Below are 26,830 nucleotides of genomic sequence, written 5' to 3'. Positions count from 1 at the left end.
GTTGTTTAATGAGTAGCAGATTTTCATACGGCCTGAAAACTCCACTCCCAATCGAAAGGATATATTACAGAATGGAAAATAATCTGAATTCTGTAACCTAAGAAGCAAAATAGTCTGAATTCTGTAACCTAAGAAGCACAATGTGTAATTGAAGGCTTGCTCAAAAAACAAACAAACAACAACAAAAAATACCAAAAACAACAACAACAACAACAAAAAACCCAAACCCCCAAGAAGACCTTATCACAAAAGCCAAAACAGGTTTTGGGAAATTGAAAATACAGTATTTTCATGGTATTAAGCTTCATATGAAAATGAAGTCCAGACAGCAACAACATACTCTTAAGAGTCTTATCCTGAGCTAGTCTCTATGAATGATTAGACCAGAAGGGGAGGAGATGGCTCATAAAAAGATCTGCTCCTAAAAAGAAAGTCTCAAAGATTTTGCTCCAGAGTGTTGGTTCATACCGAAAGAGGAAAAGAACATTAGACGTTCTAAAATGCTGAAAGAGGCATTCAAGACCTCATAGTCTTTGAAAAACAGCACATAGTTCAGTTTTGACTTGGAATTATTCATTCATTCATTCATTCATTTTTTTCTTGTAATCATTCCTGTATCCTTAAGGAATGTTAAATCAAAGTTGTAGAAGACATAGTCCCTACTCTCTAAGCACTTTCATTGTAGCATTGGAGATAAAACACAAACAAGTAGTTACCATGCTGTAGAAGGCATAATACATGTTACGTGAATAGCCTTGAACATGTTACTTAGCCTCCTGGGATTTAGTTTATTTGTAAGGAGCAAGCACTGACTTTGGTAGAAAATCTTTAAGGCCGTTTCTACATGCAAAATCACATAAGTAGTACATTCACAAGATCTTGAAAAACTTTAGAGGAGAAGCACATTCCTTGCAGTGGAGAGATCAAGGGAAATTTCTTAGTGGAAATGATATTTGAAGAGGGCCTTGTTAGGTTGTTTTGAAAGGCATAGACGATGATAGTGATGAAACCAGTTATTGAGTGTTTGCTGTGCAGAAGGCAGTATGTGAGGCACTTTAAATACAGATTCCTAGGCCGGGCACAGTGGCTCACACTTGTAATCCCAGCATTTTGGGAGGCCGAGGCGGGCGGATCACCTGGGGTTGGGCGGTCGAGACCTGCCTGATCAACATGGAGAAACCCTGTCTCTACTAAAAATACAAAATTAGCTGGGCGTGGTGGTGCACGTCTCTAATTCCAGCTACTTGGGAGACTGAGGCAGGAGAATCGCTTGAACCCGGGAGGCGGAGGTTGCGGCGGGCCGAGATTGTGCCATTGCACGCCAGCCTGGACAACAACAGCGAAACTCCATCTCGAATACAAACGAACAAACAAAAAACAAAGAAAGAAACAAACAAAAAACCCCATATTCCTGTGGGGAAGAGGGTGGAGCAGAGTTTTCTCTCAATACCCTGATCTTATTTGTACAATTTTGTGTACATGTAAGTTTGTACATTTTTATGGGGAAAGTTTCCATGGCTTTTCTCAAATGCTTAAAGTAGTCCATAACCCCAGAAACAAGAACCGCGGTATAAAGAGTAGGAGATATGATTCCTGTATTTTCGGAAATGCCCATGTGTAGGGGGCGGGGGAGGACGGATAGTGGTGCTGGTGGAAACAAGGAACAGTTGATAATAAAGAAGATGTTAAAAGCTAAGAATTGGAATCAAAGCCCCTGGGAGGGGAGAGCTTGAAGTAGTGAGACACAGTTAATGTGGGGTGGCTAACAGATTGTATCCGGGAGTCAGAATGTCTGGATTTAAATCTCAGATTGACATCTCCTACCTGTGTAACCTCAGGCAATTCGTTTAACCTCTTTGAGACTAAGGCTTTTGCTATTTAGATTAATTGTTACAGATTTACTCTCTCTCTCTCTCTCTCTTTTTTTTTTTTTTTTTTTTTCAAATTAAGGGTTTACTATGTGTTAAATGCTTTCATTCATATATTCTTTGATACGGTATGAATTTGTTGAGATCCTATACCTAGTTACTGGAAGAATTTTGGTGAATGAAGCAGAAGTATTTATTCTCTTGCCCTCACTGAAACCTATGAAAGAGACACTATTTTGCAGTGGAGGGAACTGAGGCTTGGGGAAGTTAAGTGATTTCTCAGTCTTGTGATAAGGAAATTGCAGAACCTCAAACATGGGTCTGACTCCAATTTTTTTTTTTTTTTTTTTGAGACAAGATCTTCCTCTGTCACCCAGGCTGTGGCATAATCTTGACTCACTGCAGCCTCCACGTCCAGGGCTCAAGTAATCCTCCCACCTCAGCCTTCCAAGTAGTTGGGTCTACAGGCATATGCCACTATGCCTGGCTAATTTTTTGTATTTTTGGTAGAGACAGGATTTCACCATGTTGCCCAGGCTAGTCTTGAACTCTTGAGCTCAGGAGATCAACCCGCCTCGGCCTCCCAACACGCTAAGATTATAGGCATGAGCCCGGACTCCTGGCCCAAAGTCTTAATCACTAGTGTTTTTTACTTCAGAATACTGTAGGTATGGCTAACTCTTGTGAGAATGTTAACAAGGGGAAACTTACTTTACTTCAGGAATAATTTGCATATAAACTCAAAGGTTAAGAGAGGGATGCTACAGATATTTTGGATAGACTCTTCTAACTTTATGAAACTACTAAGTATTATTAAATAATGGAGTATTTCAAATCAGTTATTCATATGATGACACAATCAGATCACTGAGTAGTCACTATACTGTTATTGAAATTGCATTTTTCATTGTGATCTATGTTATTCGTATTAAGGACCCTCTAAAATGAGTGCGCTTGCTTTTCAAGTAAGATAGATTTTTTTCTCATATATTTTTCACTGATTGTCCATTTTTCTACTCCCATAATTTTATCTATTTTGCAAAAGAAATGAATTACTTTTCATATTTAAGCCCCTTTTAAGGGAGGTGGGTGTCCTTGTGAGTTTTCCATTAAGTTCCCATTGAGAAAATTAGTGACTATCATAGCTAAGTATTAATTTACATACAAATTGAGTTGAAGAAAACCATAATTACAGAGTTTTGGATCCGAACTTTAATTTGTTTTCTTTATAGGTGCATTTCTGTTAGCATCATTTAAACTGACTGCCTAATGCATTAGGTTTTACTGAGTGCTGGCTATTCTTGCAAGAATCCCCTGGGATTAAAAACAAAAATTATCTAAGGGAAACTTCTAAATATTTTAAGTTTATTTATTCCAATTTAGATAATTTATACACTAATTGACCTGTTTCATTAATTGAGTTTTCTTCATACTAGGCACAACATTTGGTTTTCTTTTTTCTCCCCATCCTTCTTCCCCTCTTCTTCTTCTTCTTTTTTTTTTTTTTTTTTTTGTTTGAGTTGGGGTCTTGGTCTGTCACCCAGGCTGGAGTTCGGTGGTGAAAACATGGCTCACTGCACCCTTGAACTCCTGGACCCAAGCAATCCTCCTGTCTCAGTTTACTGAATAGCTAAGACTGCACATGCATGCCACCATGCCTTGCTAATGAAAAAAAAGATTTTTTTTTTTTTTAAACAGGGAGTTTTGCTATATTGCCCATTCTGGTCTTGATCTCCTGGCCTCAAGTGATCCTCGTGTCTTGGCCTCCCAAAGCACTAGGATTACAGGCATGAGCTACTGCACCTGGCCATTGTTTTCCTTTTTAAAAAACTTTTCAAGAAATGATTGGGTTGACTCTATTGCCTGAGTCATAGAATTATTTCTACCATTTCTAAGCAAAGGCATCTTGTCAGATGAAGTGGCTTGGCATTTTAGTTTTATATAACCAATTTTCATATCGTGTCCAAGAATTTACATGATATCTACAAGATAAAATCTTTATTTTTATTTGTTAAGACCTTTTTATGTAAGAATATGTACTCTTATTACCAAGTTATCCTGTACAGACTAGGTAGATGTTGCTTGGGACATAATTGGTAATAAATAGTTTTGTAGGGCTCCAAACAAAACTTAACTGACTTCTCTATTAGGAAAGCATTTAGAAGCGATATCACTCCGAGTTATAAGAATCTGTGATTTTGTTAAAGTTTAATACATTTGTCAGAGCAAGCATCATGGGAACATACTTGTGCTTTTAGCAAAACATGTTGTGGGTATATATGTGCAAGCTTGGGCCAGAAGAGGAAAATTTTTCTGAATTACAGTGTTATAGATAAAGATTTAAAAGATAGATTGTTTTGTAGAAACTGACAAGCTGATTCTAAAATTTATGTGAAAATAAAATAACCCAGAATAGCCAAAACAACTTTGACAAATAACACTGAGGTTGGAGAATTAACATTATCTGATCTCATTATACAGGTGCCATGGTTTGTGCCTGTATTCCTAGCTAGTAGAGAGACTGCTTGAGCCCAGGAGTTCAGGCTGTAGAGCGCTATGATTGTGCCTATGAATAACCATTGCACTTCAGCCTGGGCAACTTAGCAAGACCTTATCTCTTAAAATGAGGGCTTATAAAGTTATGATAATCAATGATGTGGCATTGGCATAAAGAGATAAATAGATCAATGGAACAGGATAGATTCAAAAAATGGATCTACACATATGTAGACAATGGATTTTAGACAAAGGCACAAAGGCAATTCAGTGGAGAAATGGTCGTCTTTCCAACAAAGGTTACTGGAAATAAACTTGGATTAATACCTTCCACTATATACAAAAATTAAATTGGCTGTTTCCAGCTGCTAACAACTTCCAGGAATTTGGTATGATGACTGTAGTAGTCTGTTCTCATGCTGCTAGTAAAGACATACCCGTGACTGGGTAATTTATAAAGAAAAGAGGCTTAACTGACTTACAGTTCCACACGGCTGAGGAGGCCTCACACTCATGATGGAAGGTGAATGAGGAGCAAAGTCACATCTTACATGGTGGCAGGCAAGAGAACATGTGCAGGGGAACTCTCTTTTATAAAACCATCAGATCTTGTGAGACTTCTTCACTATCATGAGAACAGAATAGGAAAGACCCAACCCCATGATTCAATTACCTCCCACTGGGTCCCTCCCGTGACATGTGGGAATTATGGGAGCTACAACTCAGGATGAGATTTGGGTGGGGACACAGTCAAACCATATCGTTGACATTTAAGGAGCTTACCAAAAACACACTAAAGATCTCCTTTAAATATTTAGATGAAAAAATGTTGGTGGCAACTTGTGTATAACATTACATACTCACAGAAAAAGTTTTTTGTGGTTGAGTTTTTGAGATATTATAATGTATCCAGCAATGCGTGTTGCAGCTCTGATATTTTCTTTAAAACTTTTTTAGTTACGTATATACATACTTACAGTTCTGATACAGCTACTACTTAAATGTCATTTATAAATTTTATTCCCAGTGGCCAAGATTCTGTGGGGAAACAGTATTTTCATTTTGTAAATCTTAGACTTCCTATTGTATTTTTTGTGTTGAAATCTGATTATTTGAATTTTCATGACAAAGTCTCATCATTTTGCTTTTAATTACTCTATAGATTTTTATTTGGCAGATCATCTTATTTTTCATTATTAAAACAAGGACTGACATTTGCTGCCTCAGAATTAGTACATTCAATTATTCTTAAAAACACTGGAATAACTCCTTATTCAGAAACTCTTTTTGATATTTCAGTTTCTAAACTTAGCTGATTATCAAGAGGAAGCAAAAAGATCCTTGAGTACCCAACTGATATTACAAAGTCTTTGATGTAAATCTCATGCATTACAGGGTCCCAGCCTTATTCTGGCCTTTCCAGCCTTGTTTTACACTCAGACCATGCATACTGGGTTATTGGATTTCTCATCTAGGGTAAAATATAAAACCACAAGTGAGAATGGGAATATGACTTAAAAACAGATGTGTTGCCAACAGTAAGAAGTGACAACTGTAAACTTGATAGCAAGGGAAGAGACACAAGGGAGAAAAAAAGCATAAAATAGCACATAAAACACTTTTAAGTAAACAAAGTAATCTATAGCAAAAATCGTTGAAATAATAAAAAGTGTTTAAATTTTCTATCCAGTTGGAATTGGATAGAAATTCAACATGTATTATATGGTTTCCTACATCCTTAAAATTAACTTACCTTGCCCTTTCAACAGCTTTTGACATTATCAATTACTCTTTGGCTTATATGCCAAATATTCCTGGTTTTCCTTCTATCTCTTTGTTCACTCTTTCAGGCTCCCTTGCCAATGCATTATCTTCTATCTGGCCTTTAAGGTTACATCTGCCCAAGGCTCCTTTTTGGTTGTCATTTCATATTCTCCCTTTGACAATGTCTTCCACACTGTGGCTTCAATTACAACCTAAACATTACAACTCTCACATGTTTAGCTCCTGGGCTAAACTCCAGACTCATATTTTTGACTGACTGCTTGAAACTCTACTTGGATATTTCAAATGTATCTCAAGCTCAGCATGTCAAAAGCCATATTTATAAACATTTTTTTCTCCTTATCCACAAACCTCAAACCTCCTCCAAGGTTTATTTGTTGATTCCTTCAGTCATCTACTCATTCATTTATTTATTCCTCAATTCTACAAATGTGTAACTTGTTGAGGTACTGGGAATATAGCAGGGGTAAGACAGATAATGCTCCTGTTCTCATGGTGCTTATATTCCAGTGGATGAAGACAGACAATAAAAGACAAATACGAAAAACTTTAGACAGTGACCATGTGCACTGAAGAAAAAACATTGGGCAATGTAATAGGATATGACTAAGAGATGCTACTTTACTTTGTCTGGTCAGGGAAACCTCTCTAAAGAGATGATATTTTGGATGAGTAAATGACAGGAAGGAGCCACACATGCAGACACTAGAGGGACGAACATTCCAGAAGAGGAGCAGCTTATAGAGAGGCCCTGAGGTAGGAAGGGACTTGGTGCTCTTGAGCTGCGGAAGGGAGGCCATTGCAGGCAGAGTGAATGAGCAGGTAGGGTGGAGGTAGTGATAGAGATGGCATCAGAGGCAGATGGGTGGCAGACTGTATCGGACTTTCTAGAGTTAGCCAGGGTGAGGAATCTGTATTTTTCTAAATGTACTGGAAAACCAGTAAAAATCTTTAAACAGGGGAGAAGCATGATGTGATGTATGTTTTAAGGAGATCTTTCCAGCTACTGGGTGGAGAATGGATTCAGTGGAACAAGAGTGGAGTCAGAAAGACCAGTTATGCTATTTTTTCTGTAGTACAGGTAAGAGGTGCAGCAGGCTTAGAAATAGCATGGCCATAGTGGAGGCAGTGAGACAGTGTTTGGAAGAGAGTTGAGGAAAGGCAGCTTTGAACAGGTGATTTTTGAGATATCTGTTAGACATCTGAGTGAAAATATCAATTAAGCATTAGAATTAGATATAGACAAATCTGGAATTCAAAGGAGAGGTGAATGTCTGAGATGTGAATTTAGAGGACATATGTAAAAAATTTTAAGGCAATGAGATTAGATGAGATCACTTAGAGAGGATAGAGATGAAAAAGAGGATAAGAAGGTCTAGAAATAACTCTGGTGCTAAGATTTGGAATATAGTTTATCTCTTGATTGTGTTTTACGTGGAAATAAACTATGAGTATGAAATAGAGTTGATTTTTGTTATACTCTTCGAGCTCCTTTGGAAAAAAATATAGAACTAAGTTGAGCTATGTAGGTATGAACAGCTGCTAGATTCTGATTGTTATTTTGGATACTTGTGGTAGAATATTCCATAAAAGTCCCCCATCTCTGGGGATTTCTGTAAGTGCTGGCCTTGGTCTTGTCCACTAGCACTATTCCAGTTACACGGGGCCCCTTAACTTTCACTTCTTGGCTCAGCCTTATCCAGGCTTTAGAAGCAGAAGGAAACTGTAAAGGCTGTTGTTCAGCAGTAAATTTCAAGATGGCACTGATATTAATTTCTCTTGACCCTGAATACTGTTCAACTGGCTTCGGCTTTGTATCTTGACAAAACAGCTCTGCCTTCCATTCCATGACTGAATTTGCATCTTGGTTTTCAGCCTCGTTTGCATTTGGAGTTTTGTTTTAATTTCCTACTTTGTCTTGAGAGTACCAGAGCCCTGATCTTAAACCCTGGTCTGTGTCTGGTCTGATACCTGCTTGGCACCAGCTTTTTGTCTTTTATGAAATCTTGGCACCCCCCGACTTACTCCCATCTCACCCTATTGTTCTTAACTCTCCTACTGAGACCTCTACCTTTTACCCACTGCAGAACTCCCTGAGGGTAATGGTTTGCTTCTTTAGATTTCCTTTTTTCTTTGATTGCTAGACTTTCCCTGTTTATCTTAGCAATACAGTTGAGTTCTGTTTCATATCTGGGTCCTATGTAATTAATATATAACTAAACTAAAATTCTAGGATCTTGCCTTCAATTTGGAATGACTTGATGGGAGCATTTAGAAATTACTATTTTTAATTAACACGTAATAATTATACATATTTATGGAATATAGTGTGATATTTCAGTACATATATACCATGTGTAATGATCAAATTAGGGTAGTTAGCCTATCCATCACCTCAGACACTTAGCATTTCTTAGTGTTGGGAACATTCAAAATCTTCTCATCTAGCTATTTGAAAATGTACAATTTATTATTCTTAATTGTAGTTACCCTTCAGTGCTACACAATCCTAGAATTTACTACTCCTATCTAGCTGTACTTTTGTATCTGTTCCCCAGCCTCTCCCTATCTCCTTTGCCCCCAACACCTTAAAGAACTGTTGGCTGGGCACAGTGGTTCACTCCTATAATCCAGCACTTTGAGAGGCTGAGTTGGGAACAAAATTCTCTCTTGACTTTACATACCTCTGTAGCTGCCCTCTCCCTTCTCTCCTCTTCTTTACAACAAAACTCCTTAAAGTGACCGCTATTCTACTCTCTAATTCTAAGATATCAACTTTTTTTTTAAGCTGTCACATATGAGTAAGAACATGGAGTATTTATTGGAAGCATTGTTATATCCAAAGTAGACTGCTTTAAAGAAGAAATAAATCTACAGATGTCCTTTTTTTTTTCTTTCTTTCTTTTTCTTTTGAGACCGAGTCTCGCTCTGTCACCCAGGCTGGAATGAGGTGGCATGATCTAGGCTCACTAAACCTCCACCTCCTAGGTTCAAGTGATTCCCCTGTCTCAGCCTCCTGAGTAGCTGGGATTACAGGCACCTGCCATCACATCTGGCTAATTTTTGTATTTTTAGTAGAGACGAGGTTTCACCATGTTGGCCAGGCTGGTCTCGAACTCCTGACCTCAGGTGATCCACCTGCCTCGGCCTCCCAAAGTGCTGGGATTATAGTTGTGAGCCACCGCGCCCGGCCTACAGATGTTCTTTACTGTAAATGTAATAGGCATTAGGGAAACATAGAAGAGTAAAATGTATCTCTGCCTTTGAGGAAATATGTTTTTAAATACAGTCATGCATCGATGCTCTATATAGCCAGTGAATTCAGCTTGTTGCATTGAAAACAGTCCCTTATGTATATGACCCCTGTACGCTGTTTTCACTGGAGCCCTGTGCTCACAAAACATTGCTATTAGAAATAAGAAAACTCCAATTAAAATTTTGAGGAACCTCGATTCTTAGAATAAAGATGGACAAGAGATTATGTTCTAGTGCTCTGTAATTATTCCTTTCTACTTAACCTTGATTAATTAAAAGATATATATATTTTTCCCCATGGAAGGGGCATATTGGAAATATTTAAATTCTTACGGTCATGCTGTGCTTTTCACAGATGATTGGAACATTGCCCAAGCATAAACCCGTCTCATCCTTCCCCCAAACAATTTGTCAGTTGTTTAACCTAGCATCATTTGTGTTTCATGACCAGTAAAAATGACAGTGCTAAAATGTTTTAAAAGGAAATAAAAATAAAATAGAGTTATAGCTCTGATTTTTTAATATTCCCCTTTTTTCCTCCCTAATCATTCTTTGATATAGTAATGTATCTTAACCTTTGCTTCAATTGTAGGCTATTTTTAACATTGTAAACACAGAGAAAATAATCAAAACTAAGAGTTTTATTTTGTGAAACTAAAGACAGAAATTTTATTTTGTGAAAATGAAACATAAATTTCAATAAGGCAGGTTATACTGCAACAGAAAATAATTTCGCGGATGCATTATCACGGTTTCAATGCTTACTTACGTACACATAACCTTCATCCTTTGTATGACTTTGTGGCTAGGAGATTTAATACACTGACTACTCACATTGATGCTGGGCTGAAGCCTCAAATTGTTTGAGGAAAAGACCATTTCATGTGCCCAAATATGAAGCATTTAGAATGAAAGGAATACTGAGACCATGTCAAGAGAGCTCATGCCACTGGAAATTGTACCTTTCTGTGAGAAAGAAAGTATCTCAAAACTATAAGATGAGATTGTGTAACCTTCAGACATGTTAGTTCGCCATAGTTTAAAAATATGGTAAACCATAGTTTACCACAGTATACCATAGTAGAAGACACACATTTAGCAGCTCTTGAAAGGTCTAGCTATTGATCAGCTGGTACAATTAGTTCTAGAGAGTCTGACTTAGATGCTAGAATTTCCTTCATCCCCAAACTACAATTATCATCATAGAGACGAGGGGATGTGGATCTATGAATCTCTGGAGCTGGTTAGAGGATGGATTACAGGTAGCCCTTTCCTGAAAAGCCAGGTCAGCTGGTTTTGCTGAATTTTCTATCCTGTAGGTTGAATTCTTTTCCAGGAAGCTCTTTGGTTCCCATAGAAAAGAGTATTTTGTGGTTCCTACCCTATTGGTTTTCCAGATATGCTGGGGCAGGTCTGAACCCCAGTGATTGACATAGATTAGACCCAAATTGTCATACCTGCTGTGATTACTCTGAGGTCACTCATTTAGGATCACTTTTTGCGTGCATGTGTGTGTGTGTATAATGTATTTTGTACTTATACAGTACTATAGTAGTATATAAACTGTATAATAGTACTTATACAGTTTAACCAGTGAGATGGTTAAATGGTTAACAAGTAAACCACCTAGTTAACCAGTAAAGATATAAAATGACCTCAGACAAATATAATCAATCCCTACAGTCCCCTGATGAATTTCACAGGCTCCCACCACCATTAGTTCTACCTATTCATCTCATCCATGCTCATTGTTCTGCCTCCTTCCTGTTCCTATGGATGCCCTGGCATGTTTGTTTGTTTCTTTCTGGCCTCCTATTCCCCTCCCCTCAGACATCACTTCAGCATTTGTGTCTTCTCACTTCGCTTATCCTGGGTGTCACCATTTCAGCCTATGAACATGCCATTAATTTGCTATCTTTACAAAATTCTCTCTTGACTTTACATACCTCTGTAGCTGCCCTCTCCCTTCTCTCCTCTTCTTTACAACAAAACTCCTTAAAGAACTGTTGGCTGGGCACAGTGGTTCACTCCTATAATCCCAGCACTTTGAGAGACTGAGTTGGGAACATGACTTGAGGCCAAAAGGTCGAAACCAGCCTGGGCAACACAGTGAGACCTCATCACTACAAAAAATAAATAAAAGTTAGCCAGATGTGATGGCACACTGCCTGTAGTCCCAGCTACTCTAGAGGCTAAGGTGGAGGGATCACTTGAGCCCAGGAGTTCGAGGCTGCAGTGCGTAATGATGGTACCACTCCACTCCAGCCTGGGTGACAGAGTGAGACCCTGTCTCAAAAAAAAAAAAAAAAAAAAAAAAGAATTATTCTATAATCAGTCTCTACTTGGTTTCTTCTCTTCTCTCTTCAACCTCCTCCTGAAGGATCCTCAAGTTGCTAAATTCTAAGATCCAGTCTTAGTCCTCCTGTTACTGGACATGTTATTGGACATGTTGTAGGCAGGGTTGGATGGAGTAGGTCTCCTCTTTTCTTGGCTTTGTTTTCCCCTTACTGTTTTCTCCTACTTTCTAAGTCTCCATTTCCTGACCCCTAAACTTTGGAAAACCCAGGGCCTGGTACTCTGACCTCTTCTATAACTCTTGATTAGTGATCTCATCACTTGCCTGACTTGAATGACTCCCAAATATATATCTCTCACTTGGACTTCTCCGTGAACAAAAGATGCATATATCTAGCCCTGAAGACATTTTTATACGAATTAGAAAAAACTGCCCTTTCCTCAAGCACATGACTGCCATCTTCTGGAAATTTTTCAGAGTAGAGACACCTATCCAAAGACTGAATGTGAATGGTGTCTCCTTCAGCTGTGTTGTCCTCAACCTTAGAAGTGCTTTTTCTCAACTTGGCTGGGTGTGTAATGGGTATCACAAGCTTAATAGGTCCCAACCCACATCCCATCCCATCCCATCCCATCCCATCCCATCCCATCCCATCCCATCCCATCCCATCCCATCCCATCCTCTTCCCTTCAGTCTTTTCTATTTCAAACATTTTCTGGTGGCTGAGGTCAAACTCTTTGAAGTTATCCTTGATGCTTCTCTTTCTCTCATTCCCCAGCTTAAATCCTTCAGCAAATTCTGTTGGTTTTTTCTTCAAAATACATTAGAATTTAACCACTTATCACCACCCTACTGTTGTCACCCTGGTCCAAGCCTCAGCAGCTCTCCCCGGGATAATTCCAGTAGCAAGCTTCCTTTCTCGCTCTTCATGTCTGTCCTCAACACAGCAGCCACAGTTGTTTCAAACCTAGGTCACAGCATGTTTCTGCTCTACCCCAAATCCTTCAGATGCTCTACCAACTCACTCAGAAAAATCAAAATCCTTAAAACGGTCCACAGGCCCTCCACATCCAGGCCTGTCTACAGCACTGGCCTTGTTTCCCACCTCCCTCCCCTCCACACCGCCTGGTGCTCCAGCCACATGGACCTGGCTCTCCCTCAACATGCCGAGCACACATCTGCTTTAGGCACTCTGCCCGGATGCCCTTCCATACAGTACGGCCTGCTGCCTTCCTTTCTTGAGTCATTGCTCAAAGGTCACTTTACCCTGTCATGGAAGCCTTCCTCATCTATACCACATAACCAAGCAACCCCCTTCCCAAAGCATTTACTATCCCCCTGCCATTTTATTTTCTCCATAGCACTTAGCATCAGACACACACACATTGTTTACTGTTTTACCTGATTAGAATTTAAGGTTCGTGAGCCTAGAGACTTATTTTCCCCCCTTTACTATATCCCAATTTCTAAAACAGTTCTTGGCAAGTAGAGTGATCTCAAAAAATGTTAATCAAGTAAATAAATGAGTATAGGTATCCTTGGATTTGTCTGGGGGACACTATCCTCAACAAGACACTGCAAATTGACCAAGGGGTTGACAAAATAAAAATACACAAAGGTTTGAGATGGTCCTGCACAATTATCATCTCTTGATTCCAAGATAAAAGTATTTTCAAGAGTTTGAGAACTCATTTAAATCTAATTTGAAAATAGCATTGATTTTACACCCTTCCAGAAGGGCATGTTTCCTACAGAGAAAGCAAGTAGGTGCCATCTAGTGGCAACAAAGGAGGTCCACATTTGTGTTAACTGAAATGTATTGATTAGCAATGATTGAAAATGTAGTTCCTGATCCAGAAGCTTATGAACTGTATGACAGAACAGTTGTGATAGCCATAAGTTCTCAAGGGTGCACTTTCCACGGAATAGGTGGCATTGAAAAAAACACAGTTCTATTTCTTCTAAATTATTTCTAATTTTTCCATTTAATTTTTGCTTGTTTTCTGGGATCTGACTTCTTTTTTTCCTTTGTTTTTCTTACTGTTTTGTCCTCTACTTATCTATATACTCTTACATTCACATGCTACTGGCCTAAGCATTGAATGGGTAATAAAATGAAGGCTCCATCTTCTGGGAATTTATATTCTAATAAAGACACTGCCTACGAGGGTAAGTGTAGAAGAACATGCCTGATCTTGATGAACTGATCTCTTCAGGCCAGATTTCTGCAGCCTGTTGAGTCTTTACTGTTTACTTCCAACATTAGAGGAATGAGCTTTCAGGAGACTTAGCTTGCTGTTTTTCAGAAAGTGGCACATTATATGGAGAAACTAAGATAGAAAGAGAAATACTCATGTCCATGCATGTTGTCAGGAAAGACAGAAATTAAGTCTGTCTCTGATTCTCATTCTAACATCCCCAAAGCTATGTCATTTCAATTCTTTGGTAAATTAAAGTGGAAACTTTTTGGTCCACTTTGGGAGTCTGTGACCTTTCCAGTTCAGAGTGGCTGGGGTTGGAACTGGAAATCTTTGCCACCAGAGGGCCCGAGTAGTGGTGAGACAAAGCAAGGTAGGGGTGTAAGGCCCAGGAAGGAGACAAACTCGGGGTGCTGACACTCACATTAATGCACACGGCCTTTTCACAGCTGAGTAGCACCAGAGGACAAAAGTTGGACCCGTGGAATATGACAAGAAAGCAGATTTCATACCAAACATAAACATTTTCCAATCAGAGTTTTTTTCCAACGAGGTCAAAGTTTCCGTTACCTGTTAGTGGATGGGTCCAAGCAGAGACTGCATGACAACCTGCCAGATTTGTTGAACCTACGAAGATTCTGATTCTCTGGAAGACCTCTCTTTCTCCCTGCACTTGTCAAAATCCTCCCTACTGTTCAATATTCAGTCCATACCCCACTTCCTTTTTTGGGTACCACAACTTAAAATCATCTTTTCTATCTCTACCTTTCCTATCATTTTAAGGGCAGCTCAGCATTTATGTTATGCTACCTGCATAATGTTTTTTCTCAGTAGTCTAATCCTTAGCTTTTTGAGTTAATGCTAACCTACTTGAAGACACGGACCCCATCTGACAGCTCTCTTGCTATTTGGCTTGACATTTCATCTCCAAGAGTGAATATTAACTGTTTGTGATGGGGAATGGTAGTAAGGCTACCAATAATTGCCTCATCTGGCTTTTTTTTTTTTTTTTTTTAAGATGAAGGCTTACTTTCTTGCCCAGGCTGGAGTACAGTGGCATGATCACGGCTCGCTGCAGCCTCGATCTCCCTGGCTCTTATCTGGCATTTGGGTTCAAGGTGCTTAGCCATAGTCTAAGTTCAGCGGTACAATTCTTCATTGAGATATTAGATAAACTAAAATCTTTGTTGAGGTTTGTTTCTTTGTTAGATTTATACTCATTTAAAAAAATCTAATAGTACTGTACTAGCTTTTCTTTTAAATTGTGGTGTTTTTCATATACCTGATTTCTCTCAAAGTAGGTATAGAAATTGATAATACAACACTTTGTAGGATGTTACTGAAATTTAAAAAACCCAGTTTTGTTATTTATGTAGTTATTTTAGTGTTTTTCCCTCTGCTGAGGGATTTTTAAAAAATTTTAGATTACAGGTAAATATTTTCTTTGATATAATACTTTATAACTTTTTTGCCTTGAGAAATTGTCTTTATACAAGCTGATGTCGTATTTTCAATAGTATGTTTTTAAGCTAAAGGATTCCATATATTATTTATTTTTAACAAATTAATCAAATGATTCCCCCTAACTTATTTTACCTTCTGAAGATATATTTATATAACTTGGCATTCCCTCCTGATGAAATGGTGATACTGAAGAGGGAAATGCTAACAGAACTCAGTGGTATCCTAGATCTAATGTTTTTAACAATCAGGTGCTGTTGTTTGCTTTATCATTTGGACAGCCAAAATTTTCTTTAAATTATTTAATAGGCTTTGTGGTTTAGGGACTGGTTATAGTATTTAATTGCTCAACTGAAAATTAGCAAATTTAGCATCTATAGCATCTGTGCTATGTTTAATATTTCTGAAGTATTAATTGTGATTCTTAGTAACTACTGTGTTCTGTGGGATGTTCATGAGGGATGAAGAGAGAATATCGGATAATTTGACTTATAATTAAAGAAACATTTTTTATAATTATGGCAAAAATGCATGAATTTAAGTCGTGTCATTTTGGTTTTATTTTTGTAGAATATGCTGAGTTTCTACATTGCAAAGGAAAGAAATTTACAGATTTTGATGAAGTTCGGCATGAGATTGAAGCAGAAACAGATCGCGTGACTGGAATGAATAAAGGCATTTCCTCCATACCTATTAATTTACGAGTCTATTCCCCACATGGTAAGTAAAATAATAAAATTCCAAATTCTTCTCCCCAAACATTTTTACTACATTAATTAACATACATCATTTGTACAGAAGATACAAACAGTGCTGGCTTTCTAGGGTATCCTTTGGATACTGCTCATTAATGTTATGGTTCAAACAGCTCTTAGAACATTTAAGGAGAGGGAGGAGGAGATGACTTTAATAAAAACAGAATTGAGTTAGTCATTAAATATTTTTTCTTCATTTTCATAATAAGCTTTTAGAATTTGAGAAGGGTATGTATGAAAACTTCCATTTTTCAGTCTTTGCTGAAATCTTAGAGGTACATGTTACTATGGTTGCATCCTCCCCTATTGGATTTCTTGCAGCCATATATAGTCCTATTTATTTTCTTCCTGAGAAATCAGCTCTGAGTTTTCCCCCCAGACTATTGGTAGAAACTTATAAATTAGATAACCAGTCCATAAGGTGTGATGGGAAATAGCCTCTATGCTGACTAAATTTTTAGTGGGCAAATTTTCATTTCTTATTCTCTACTTAGCTCTATTTCTTTTAAAACAGAATATAAATGACATAAGCTCAATTAGGACTTCCCAAGGGTACTTGGTGCCAACATTGTTTGTACAGAGAGGTTGGGCTAGAGTCATGTTGTTGCTGACTCTGTTCATACAGCTAATTCAGTAAACCCAGGGCACCACGAATGGCTAACAGCTCTCTACTAGGCTAAGTGGTTAACTTTCTATAAAAAACATATGATACTTTTTAAGGAAAGGGCAAATCTTACCCTGCGAGTTTTTATACCACTTGAAGGCGATGTACAAGACTGGCAGACAGCATATGCATTTTTCGTTTGGTGTTTTAATTATAACCCCCTAGTTACAGATATGACAGCTTTCTGAGCAAACTGTTAGGCATGCAAATCAGTGCCTTTCAAATTATGTTAAAGTGATCATTTGGCATAGCACAATCATATCATAAAATTAGAGAAAACTAGCAAAACCATTTTTATTTTATGCTTTTTATTCTTCACACATGGGTTTGAGTTGTTCAGATACACAATGTAGAAAGCTGAGCTAAGTGACAAATGGTTCTGTGTTATCTTTTAGCATTGAAGGTGTATGTAAGACTCTTTTATCCTTTCCACACAGTGTTAAATCTAACCCTTATTGATCTACCTGGAATAACCAAAGTGCCCGTGGGAGATCAGCCACCAGATATCGAGTATCAGATCAGAGAAATGATTATGCAGTTCATCACGAGGGAGAACTGTCTGATTTTAGCTGTTACTCCAGCCAATACTGATCTTGCAAACTCAGATGCGCTGAAGCTAGCTAAAGAAGTTGATCCTCAAGGTGAGTGTGTGACTACTAAGATGAGAGGGAATTAAAGTGTCAGGAGTTTTGGTATCTTTAAAGGTAACACAAATTCTCAAGACTCGATTTCATTATAAATAAATTAGGCATTGTTAATATTGTTAAACCTTTTGTATTTTAAATACAAATTCAGTATTTAATATTAAAAATAATTTAGTAAAGATTTACTAAAATAATGAAATTTATATAGTCAAAACCTATATAAATCTAAGAATAATGAGATCAAGAAAATAGACATTTCTAAGCCTCATGGGCTATGTATTTTAAAAAGTTGATAAAGTAAACTTCTGGTAGAGCAGAATTCAGACAATCTACTAATATTATGAGTTACCTGCATATACTCCCAACGAAAAGTCTTTCTGTGTTTTTTCCTTGTCTTGTTTCTTTAAAATAGGAAGCTCTATTAATGCATGTAAGATATTATTTAGTTTATAATTATTTGAGAACCAATATATATAAAAGCAGGGATTTATTTGTTATTGCCATCTCAAAATCCAGAAAAGTTCCTTTCTTAGGCGGATGTTTTAGCTTTTTATTTCTCTGAGTTGAATAATGACAGTTTATCATCAGAGACCTCAATGCTGGCCTCGGTGTGTGTCTGTTTAAAGTGACCGCGGGGCCGGGTGCAGTGGCTCACGCCTGTAATCCCAGCACTTTGGGAGGCTGAGGCAGGTGGATCACGAGGTCAGGAGTTTAAGACCAGTCTGGCCAAGATGGTGAAACCCCATCTCTACTAAAAATACAAAAATTAGCTGGGCGTGGTGATGGGCGCCTACAATCCCAGCTACTTGGGAGGTTGAGGCAGAGGATTGGAATTGCTTGAACCTGGGAGGTGGAGGTTGCAGTGAGCTGAGGTCGCACCATTGCACTCCAGCCTGGGTGACACAGCAAGAGAGCAAGACTCCATCTCAAAAAAAAAAAAAAAAAACAAAAAAAAAACCAAAAGTGATTGCGGAAGGGCATTTAGTGATGTGCCCTTTTAATACGGAGATGCATGTACTTCAATTTTAGGAATTTTTCTTTGTTTCATAATTAATTGCCCCAATTTTCTTTGTTCTTTTTATCTGTAGTTCTTATTATTAGCAGGTTAGAACTCCTGAATGAATCCTTTATTTCAATCTTTCTTTTCTATAATCTATTTCTTGTCTTTTTGTTCTACTTTTAGCAAGATTTACTCAACTTTATCTTCTGCTTTTCCGATTCATTTTAAAAGTTAATTTTTTTTTACTTAGTGAATGTTATTTTTATTTTTAAAAATAGCATCTTGTTCTTGTTTTCACAAATACAATATCTTCCTCCAAGGATTTTAGTGAGAGCTTTTTGAAGGTTTTCTTTTGTAATCTACATTGTCTGAGTCCATTGTTTTCTGATTGTTTGTTTTTGTTTCTGTCTTTGATGTTAGAGACCTTTTTCAAATGTTTGTCGATCTTTTGCCACTTGTTCGTGCATGAAAGTGGAGCACCAAAAGCTAATTTGTGTACATGAGAGGGATTCATTGACCAGTGGATTTTCCTGTGGAGTAGCTGTGCTGAGAGTTGACCATTTTGTTAGGAGACTTCCTCAATTGTTAGGTTCTAAGAGTATTTTCTCCTGAGCTGCTCCGGTATAAGCCTGATGTCTAGTGTTCTTGGAGCCAAGAATTGGTGGGGCAGGGGATGGAGTGGGAGGAGGATAGTTCTCACTATTCAGTGTGTACACTTTTAATTAATCCTCTGCTTTCATAATGGCATTCCTGAAAGTTTTCTGGAGTCCAGAGTCCCTCTGGTTCAACCTCTTTTGAAGCACATCTTCAGTACTCTGCTGAGGTGGAGGAAGGGTAGCTATGTGGGTGTGTCCTGTAGGAGCCTTCAGTCAATTCTTTTATTTTCAGCTCCTTCTATACCCCAGCATTGGTTCCTCAATTCTTGGGCCTTTGCAGAATTCTGCAATGGTAACTGTTTTTTTTCTTCTTGGTTTCCTCCACTATCCCTGAAACTGGGTCTTATAACAAAGCAGATAGAGGCTCCAGGTGGCAAGTTAGGACCATCACCAGAACTCCCTTTACAGCATCAGTGACTTGGAAGAGTCAGATTATAAACTGGGACTGGAATCTAGTCATAAAAATGGTGCTGAACCATTCCTGTCTTACAGCCTTCTTATCCCATAGGAGATTGAGCCATGGTTGTCAGATTGGGACAGAGAGAGTCATACCATCAGTGAATTCTAGTGAGTTCGGCCCAGTCACATTCCTGAAGAGTCCATGTAGAAAACAAACTCAGCTTCTCCTACTATACTTTCAAACATGCTTCTGACTCCAGATGTGTGGTGATTTCTTCGACTGCAAACAAGCAATTGATTCTTTTCTGCAGCAGACATCAGCTAGGTATCCTCTGATTAAATTCAATTCTTATACTGTTTACCTGGAAATAGCATCAGATCACACTTGTTGAGGGTTCAGTCCTACAAGACCAGCCCCACTTCTGATGCCAGTCACAAGATCCAGGTTGTTTACCCTGTGCTCTGACCGACTGGCTATAAATTGGGGTTTCTACAACCTTCTTCTTTTGTTTTCTATTAATTTGCTAGAGGGGCTCACAGAACTCAAGAGAAACAGTTCTTTGTTATAAAGAATATTACAAGGGATACAGATGAAGAGATGCATAGGGCAGTGTATGAGAAGTGATGTGGAGCTTTCATGTTCTCTCTGGGCATACCACCCTCTAGAAACCTCTGCATGTCCAGCTATCCAGAAGCTCTCAGAACCCAGTCCATTTTGGATTTTTACGGAAGCTTCATTATGTAGGCATGATTGATTAATTCATCAGTTATGGTGATCAACTTAAACTTCAGCCCCTCATCCCTCCTAGGAGGTCATGCCTGTTCTTTCTAGTGACCAGTCCACGTGCTGAAGCTATCCAGGAGCTGCTCCTTACCAACCCATTAGCCTACAAAAAGATATTTATCACTTTGAAGATTCCAAGGACTTTAGTAGTTGTATGCTGCGGAATAGGGATGAAGATTAAAAATGCATACCACAACATGACAATCCAGATGAAGCTTCATGGAGTACCGCAAATGATACCATTCAGTCCCTGATTTCTCTTTTGCCCCACCTTGGATCAGCCTCCTTGAAATTGTTTCTTTTTTAAGATAAATTCTTTTCACAGGTGACAAGATGGCTGTAGATATCCTGCCTCACATCCTCACAACTTCAAATCTAGTAGAAGAAAAGCCATTGGAGAATATTTTGTGTGTATTATGAATTTTATAATAAATATAAACTAAAAAATTTGGCCAACTAATAAATCTTGTAAAGTGATTTCTTAAAATTGGTTTAACATATTCATGCTGTATTTTACCCCTGTTGTGCACATGGGGAATATTAATGGGCAGTAACTACATCTCATTTCTCAGGCTTTGCAAAAGAAGATTCATTTATGACCTAAAATAATAACTCATGTGATCACAAATCATTAGGTGAGAGCAATGAATGTTTGTGGAGGGAGTCATCAGTTTGCCAGAAAGGAATCAATCTCCATAATGTCATTCCCAGTATATTCGATGTGTTGTTATAGCATAAGGAAAATACAGCATTGACTGTCAGTCAGGAGTGTGTCATTTTATGCCACAAATCTACTCCAGAAAGTCAACTGAGATTAAAAAAAAAAAAAGATCATAGGCTTGGCTTATTTACAAGCTCATTTTTATTAGATGCCACTTAGAAATTGTCATGTAAATGTTCATGAACTTACCTAAAATAAATCTCCTTTTTTGTGGATCATTAGAAGTTCTGCTCCACCATTTACAGACTTACTTGCCCCCAGTTTTTATATTCTATATATGGTGGTCCCAAGAGGAGACTTTTGAAAGTTTTGGTAGGAGTCATTACTGATGAGATAGAATTTATGTGTGTTATTTTGCCATTGGTTTTGTGTATGACCTGTGTTTTTTTGTTTCTCTATTTCTCTGTTACTATCTTCTTTTGTGTTAAATATTTATTTTCTAGTATATAATTTTAATTCCTTGGTCATTTATTTTACTTTTTTTGTTATTTTCTTAGTGGTTGCCATAGGATTACAATTAACATCTTAATTTATAACAATCTAGTTTGGATCAATACCAACTTAATTTCAATAATACACAACATTTTGCTCCTATATTAAAGCTCCACTCCCTCCCCTTCCTATGTGCTATTATTGTCATACAAATCACAACTTTATACAATACATGCCTATCAACACAGAAATATAATTATAGCTTTATTTGATTGTCTTTTAAATCAGATGTGAGAAAAAAGAGTTACAAACAAAAATATGTTTATATTGTCTATTATGTTTAACTATGTAGTTAACTTTACTGGTGTTCTTCAGTTTTTTCTGGGTGTTTGAGTTACTGTCCAGTGTCCTTTTATTTCTGCCTGAAAGGCTCTCATTAGTATTTATTGTAGGCTATGTCTGTCAGTAAGGGATTCTCTTGGTTTTTGTTTATCTTGGAATGTCTTAATTTCTCCTTAAATTTTGAAGGAGAATTTTTACTTATTTTCCTTTTGTCAATTTGAGCATGTCATCCCACTACCATCTGACCTTCATGGTCAAAATTCAGCTGTTAATCTCATTGAGGATCCCTTGAACATGATCTTCTTCTCTCTTCCTGCTTTTAAGATTCTCTCTCTCTCTCTTTTTTTTTTTTTTTTTTTTTTTTGTCTTTTGGCAGTTTGATTATGATATCTGTAGGTACAGATCTTGTTGAGTTTATCCTACTTGGAGTTTGTTGACCTTCTTGGATGTGTAGATTAATGCTTTTTAAATCAAATTTAAGAAATTTTCAGCCATTATTTCTTCAACGATTCTTTCTTCCTCTTTCCCTCCTCTTTTCTTTCTGAGAATCACATTATGTGTATGTTGGTATGATGTTTTCACATATCTCTGAGACTTTGTTCATGTTTCTTCATTCTTTCTTTTGTCTTTCTTTTCCTTAGACTGGGAGGAACAATCTCAATTGATCTGTCTTCAAGTTTGCTGATTCTTTCTGCCTATTCAGATCTGCTATTAAATCTCTATAGTGAATTTTTAAATTTCAGTTATTTTATCTCCAGATTTTCTATTTGGTTCTTTTTTTAAAAAAATAATATCTATATCCTTACTGATATCCTATATTTGGTGAAACATTATTCTCATACATTGTATTTGTTCTTTAGATTATTAATTTTTTTTTTGGTTTTTAAAACATATTTAAAATAGATGATTTAAAGCCTTTGTCTAGTAATTTCAATTTCTGGACTTTTTCAGGGACAGTTTCTATTGACTGTATGTTTTCTCTTGGGTGGAACATACTTTCTTTGCATATGTTAAATTTTTTTTTTTGTTGAAAATGAGATATTTAAATAATGTGATGTGGCAGCACTAGAAACCAGATTCCTCTCTCCATCCCAGTTTTCGTTGCTATTTATTGTTGTTGCCGCAGGTGCTATTTATTTGGTTACTAATTTTCATGAACCAATTCTGTAAGTCTATATTCTTTGTTGTGTGTGGCCACTTAAGTCTTTGCTCAGCTTTATTTTTTTAGTGGTCAGGACAGAGATTTTCTTAAATACCAGAGCCAGTAGATCTCTAAACATTTACCAAAGCTCTCAATGTGCATTTTGGGGTATGGCTTCAATGCTCAGGCAGGCAGTTTACAACTCTGCCTTAATCCTAACTTCCTGGCTGTGCAGAGCCTCAAGGTGAGCTAGAGGTGAGAATTTAGGATCTTCTGAGGTCTTTGCTGTGCCTGCACAAAACCCCAAGCATGCATGTGGCTTTCTAGATTCTAGATTTTGTACATATATACAAAATTTTCAATGACCTTTGTGGCCGTCTCATTCCTAAGCTTTTCCTTTTAAGTTTTTTGGTTAGTTTTTTTCTTTTCTTTTTTTTTTTGCCCCAATTTTTATTGCTGCTTGAGACCTGTGATGTTGAACAATTGCCACTGATTATTTTTGACAAATAATTTCTGGGGAAAAAGGCTTTTCACACTGAATAAGCTCTGAGTCAGGTCAAATAAAGAAAAGTCCTGTGAACGGGGGTTTTTAGGGAACTGCTAGACAGGTTAAATAATTACAATTGTCTGAAAATTGTAGTTTTGATGTTCTCCAACCCCATTCTGTCCCCTTCAGGGGTTTCTAGGCTTCTGATTTTCACCGTGATTGTGGAGTTTTTGTTTTCAAGACTACTGTAGAGATGAGAGGGGTATGGGCATAGGGCAAGTTCAAACACCACATGGCTTGTTGTTCTTACTGAAATCCAGGGTTTTTTTTTTTGAAATGGAGTTTTTGCTCTTGTTGCCCAGACTGGAGTGCAATGGCACAGTCTCGACTCACTGCAACCTCTGCCTCCTGGGTTCAAGTGATTCTCCTGCCTTGGCCTCCCAAGTAGCTGGGATTACAGGCATGTGCCACCACCCCCGGCCAATTTTTTGCATTTAGTGGAGATGGGGTTTCACCATGTTGGTCAGGCTGGTCTCATGCTCCTGACCTCGAGTGATCCACCTGCCTCAGCCTCCCAAAGTGTTGGGATTACAGGTGTGAGACACTGTGCTTGGCCAGAAATCCAGGTGTTTTTTTTTTTTTTTTTTTTGAATATTTACTCCTTAGATTATTGTAAGCCTTTGGTTAATTTCCAGAGTTCTGAAACAGTTGGCTTTAACAATTTTTGCCTGTTCTTTCTTACTGCGTTTATGGAGAAGTGGTCTTTTCAGAGGTCCTTATTCCAGAATTCCCATTTATATTCCTCATTCTGGTCCTATACAACTATAATAACAAGAAACTTTTCATATAACAGTCATTGGAGTTGGGATGGTGAGGGCAATCTGGTTATGACATCTGTTACCCTGTTGGTCTTCAGGAATGATTTGGCTGTCTGTGAAAGTGGCCTGTTCTCACCACTTAATGTACATCTTTTTTGATATTTTGCCCTTGGCTAAACAGGATGACCTATTTAGATAATAGAGGACCATTCTTCATTCTTTATTTATCTGAATTAGAATCTTATCCACCAAGGTACATAATTATCATTTTCTGAGAGGTAGTGTATTTTAGGCAGTAGCTACTTTGTACTAAATTAAATCTTTTTGACATAGACAGGCAATTTTCACCTAAATGGGATTTGAGTATATTTGAATATATACTTAGGAAGACAGCTCATGTTGATAAGTTAATTATAAATTATTTGCATAATAATATTCAGATTGAAAACTTCTATAAAATAAGTATTATTAAATGTTGGGATATATTTATATATGTTTTATATTAAGTTTCATGTGAAATTATTCTCTCAGCATATGTAGAATGTCACAAATTTGTGGCTAGACAAAGTTCAAGCTCATCTTTTGCATCATTTATGAAAAATGGTTTTACTGAGTAAAAGAGTTTTTAGTATAATTTCAAGGGGAATGGCTATATAATTTGAAATGTCAAACTCCTAGCCATCAGAATTATATGATGTTTTGAATATATTTTTCTCTGTATAGTGGTTTTTACTTTTCAAAGTGCTCTTACTTTTGCTTTAGTTTCACAAGAATACTGGAGGTTGGTATGGGTGAGGTCCTATTTTAGGGTAAGGAAGTTTATCTAGGTGATATATTCAGTGGTTGAATAACATACCTGTAAACACACCATGTGCATATGGTATAGCCCTTTCCCTCCTCCTCCAGTACTTTTTCCACTTCATCAGACCATTCCTCTGCTAGTTGCCTTATTAAATGATGTAGATAAAAATAAACACAGGGCTTGGAAGCAGATCCATCACATCCTGATTTTGTGTCCTTGGGCAAGTTATTTAACTTATTTGAACCTTATTACTTAATCTCTAAAATGAAGTGAAATTATCATAACCCTTACCTCAAAAGGTTGCTATAATAATTAAGATAAATTATTATAAAGATAATAATAATTGGATCGGTGTGGTGGCTCACAGCCATAATTCTAACACTTTGGGAGGCCGAGGTGGGCAGATTGCTTGAGCTCAGGGGTTCAAGACCAGTCTGGGCAACATGTGAAACCCCGTCTTCTGAGAGGTAGTGTATTTTAGGCAGTAACTAAAATATAAAAAAATTATAAAAAAATGAAAAATATAAAAAAATTAGCGGGATGTGGTGGTGCATGCCTGTAGTCCCACCTTCTTGGGAGACTAAAGTGGGAGGATTATATGAGCCCAGGAGGTCGAGGCTGTGGTGAGATGTGATCACACTACCGCACTCCAGCCTAGGTGACAGAGTGAGACCTTGTCTCAAAAAATAAAAAAACAAAAAGCCACCTACTCGAAATAGCTAACCAAATGCTAGCAGTTATTTTCCTCTTGAAAAGAATTAAAGGAAACTTTACCAGGCTTTGTTATTTTATTTGTTGTATATAACTTGTAGATTTAATATACTTTTCTTTAAAGCAGTTATATTTCATAATTCAATTTCATATTTTCATATATATTTCATAATTCATATTCATATAATTCATAATTCATATATTTCATAATTCAAACTACCACACCAATGTGATTTAATGAGGCTTGATAATACAAAAAAATAGAATTGTAATAAAATTGTTTTGAATATTTTAATAATGTGTTATGCAATAAGCATAATTTCAGATTCATCTGCAAATTGCTAGATTAACTATAGGTGAAAGAAGGTCTTAGGGAGGTTGGGGCTGCGGTGGCATAGAAGGAGGATTTTCCTGAGCTTGGCTTGATTTGTTTCAGGATTGTGCTAGCTTCTGCTCATGGATTTAGAGTAAACGAGCAGACTAAGATTCCTAGCACAGTCTCGCTGCAGAGGGAGCGTTCAGTGCTTTCTCAAAAGAGCACTTCCTCCAGCTATTTTGTTTGTTTATTTATTTATTTATTGGCACCCCAGATGGGACAGGAACCCTTCAGCTATTTACAATCCTGCTCATATACATTAACAATTCAGTCACTCCCTTTTTTAGTTCATTAATTTGTTGCTTCAAAGACATTTATCAGGCATCTGTTGAGCCAGCAAAATGCTCCTGGTCAGTCATGTAAATTCAATGTGCTGTATGTACCACCTGGTAGGACACTAGACTAGGCAGGTGCTCAGTGCATGTTTCTGATTATCTTCTTGTTTCTTCACCATTCTAAAAAATAGGCTATTTGTTTACATGGCATCTTGTGTGTGGAAAGTCACAGAAGTCCCTGGATGATCAGCTTTATGAAATGAACATTTTCATGTTTTAGGGGATGTGGTTTGGCCCACAGCATATATTAATTCAAGTGAAATGAGTTGTGTAATAACACCATGTGTCATATGTTATAATCCCAAGTATGCCAGTCAGGTGGTATCACCGCAGTTTTCTGTAGGTGGAATTGAGCTAGAGAGGTCTTGGAACTTGATCACTGTCAAGCAGCTGGCAAGAGGCAG

General features: G+C 37.5%; 1 protein-coding gene across 7 annotated transcripts in view; it reads left to right on the top strand.

Moving 5' to 3' along the window:
• Positions 1 to 26,830, top strand: part of DNM3 (dynamin 3) — a 556,545-nt gene that overhangs the window by 127,894 nt on the left and 401,821 nt on the right. For all 7 annotated transcript variants that reach the window (XM_025399962.1, XM_025399954.1, XM_025399946.1 and 4 more), the window contains exons 3-4: positions 15,930 to 16,079; positions 17,216 to 17,419. In XM_025399962.1, coding sequence (XP_025255747.1) covers positions 15,930 to 16,079; positions 17,216 to 17,419 — 354 coding nt within the window. The remainder of the gene's footprint in view (positions 1 to 15,929; positions 16,080 to 17,215; positions 17,420 to 26,830) is intronic.

Source organism: Theropithecus gelada, chromosome 1 (genome assembly GCF_003255815.1).
Source record: "Theropithecus gelada isolate Dixy chromosome 1, Tgel_1.0, whole genome shotgun sequence".
Classification (NCBI taxonomy): Eukaryota; Metazoa; Chordata; class Mammalia; order Primates; family Cercopithecidae; genus Theropithecus; species Theropithecus gelada.
The sequence above is the reverse complement of the archived record's forward strand: the minus strand, read 5'-3'. Positions and strand labels throughout refer to the sequence as shown.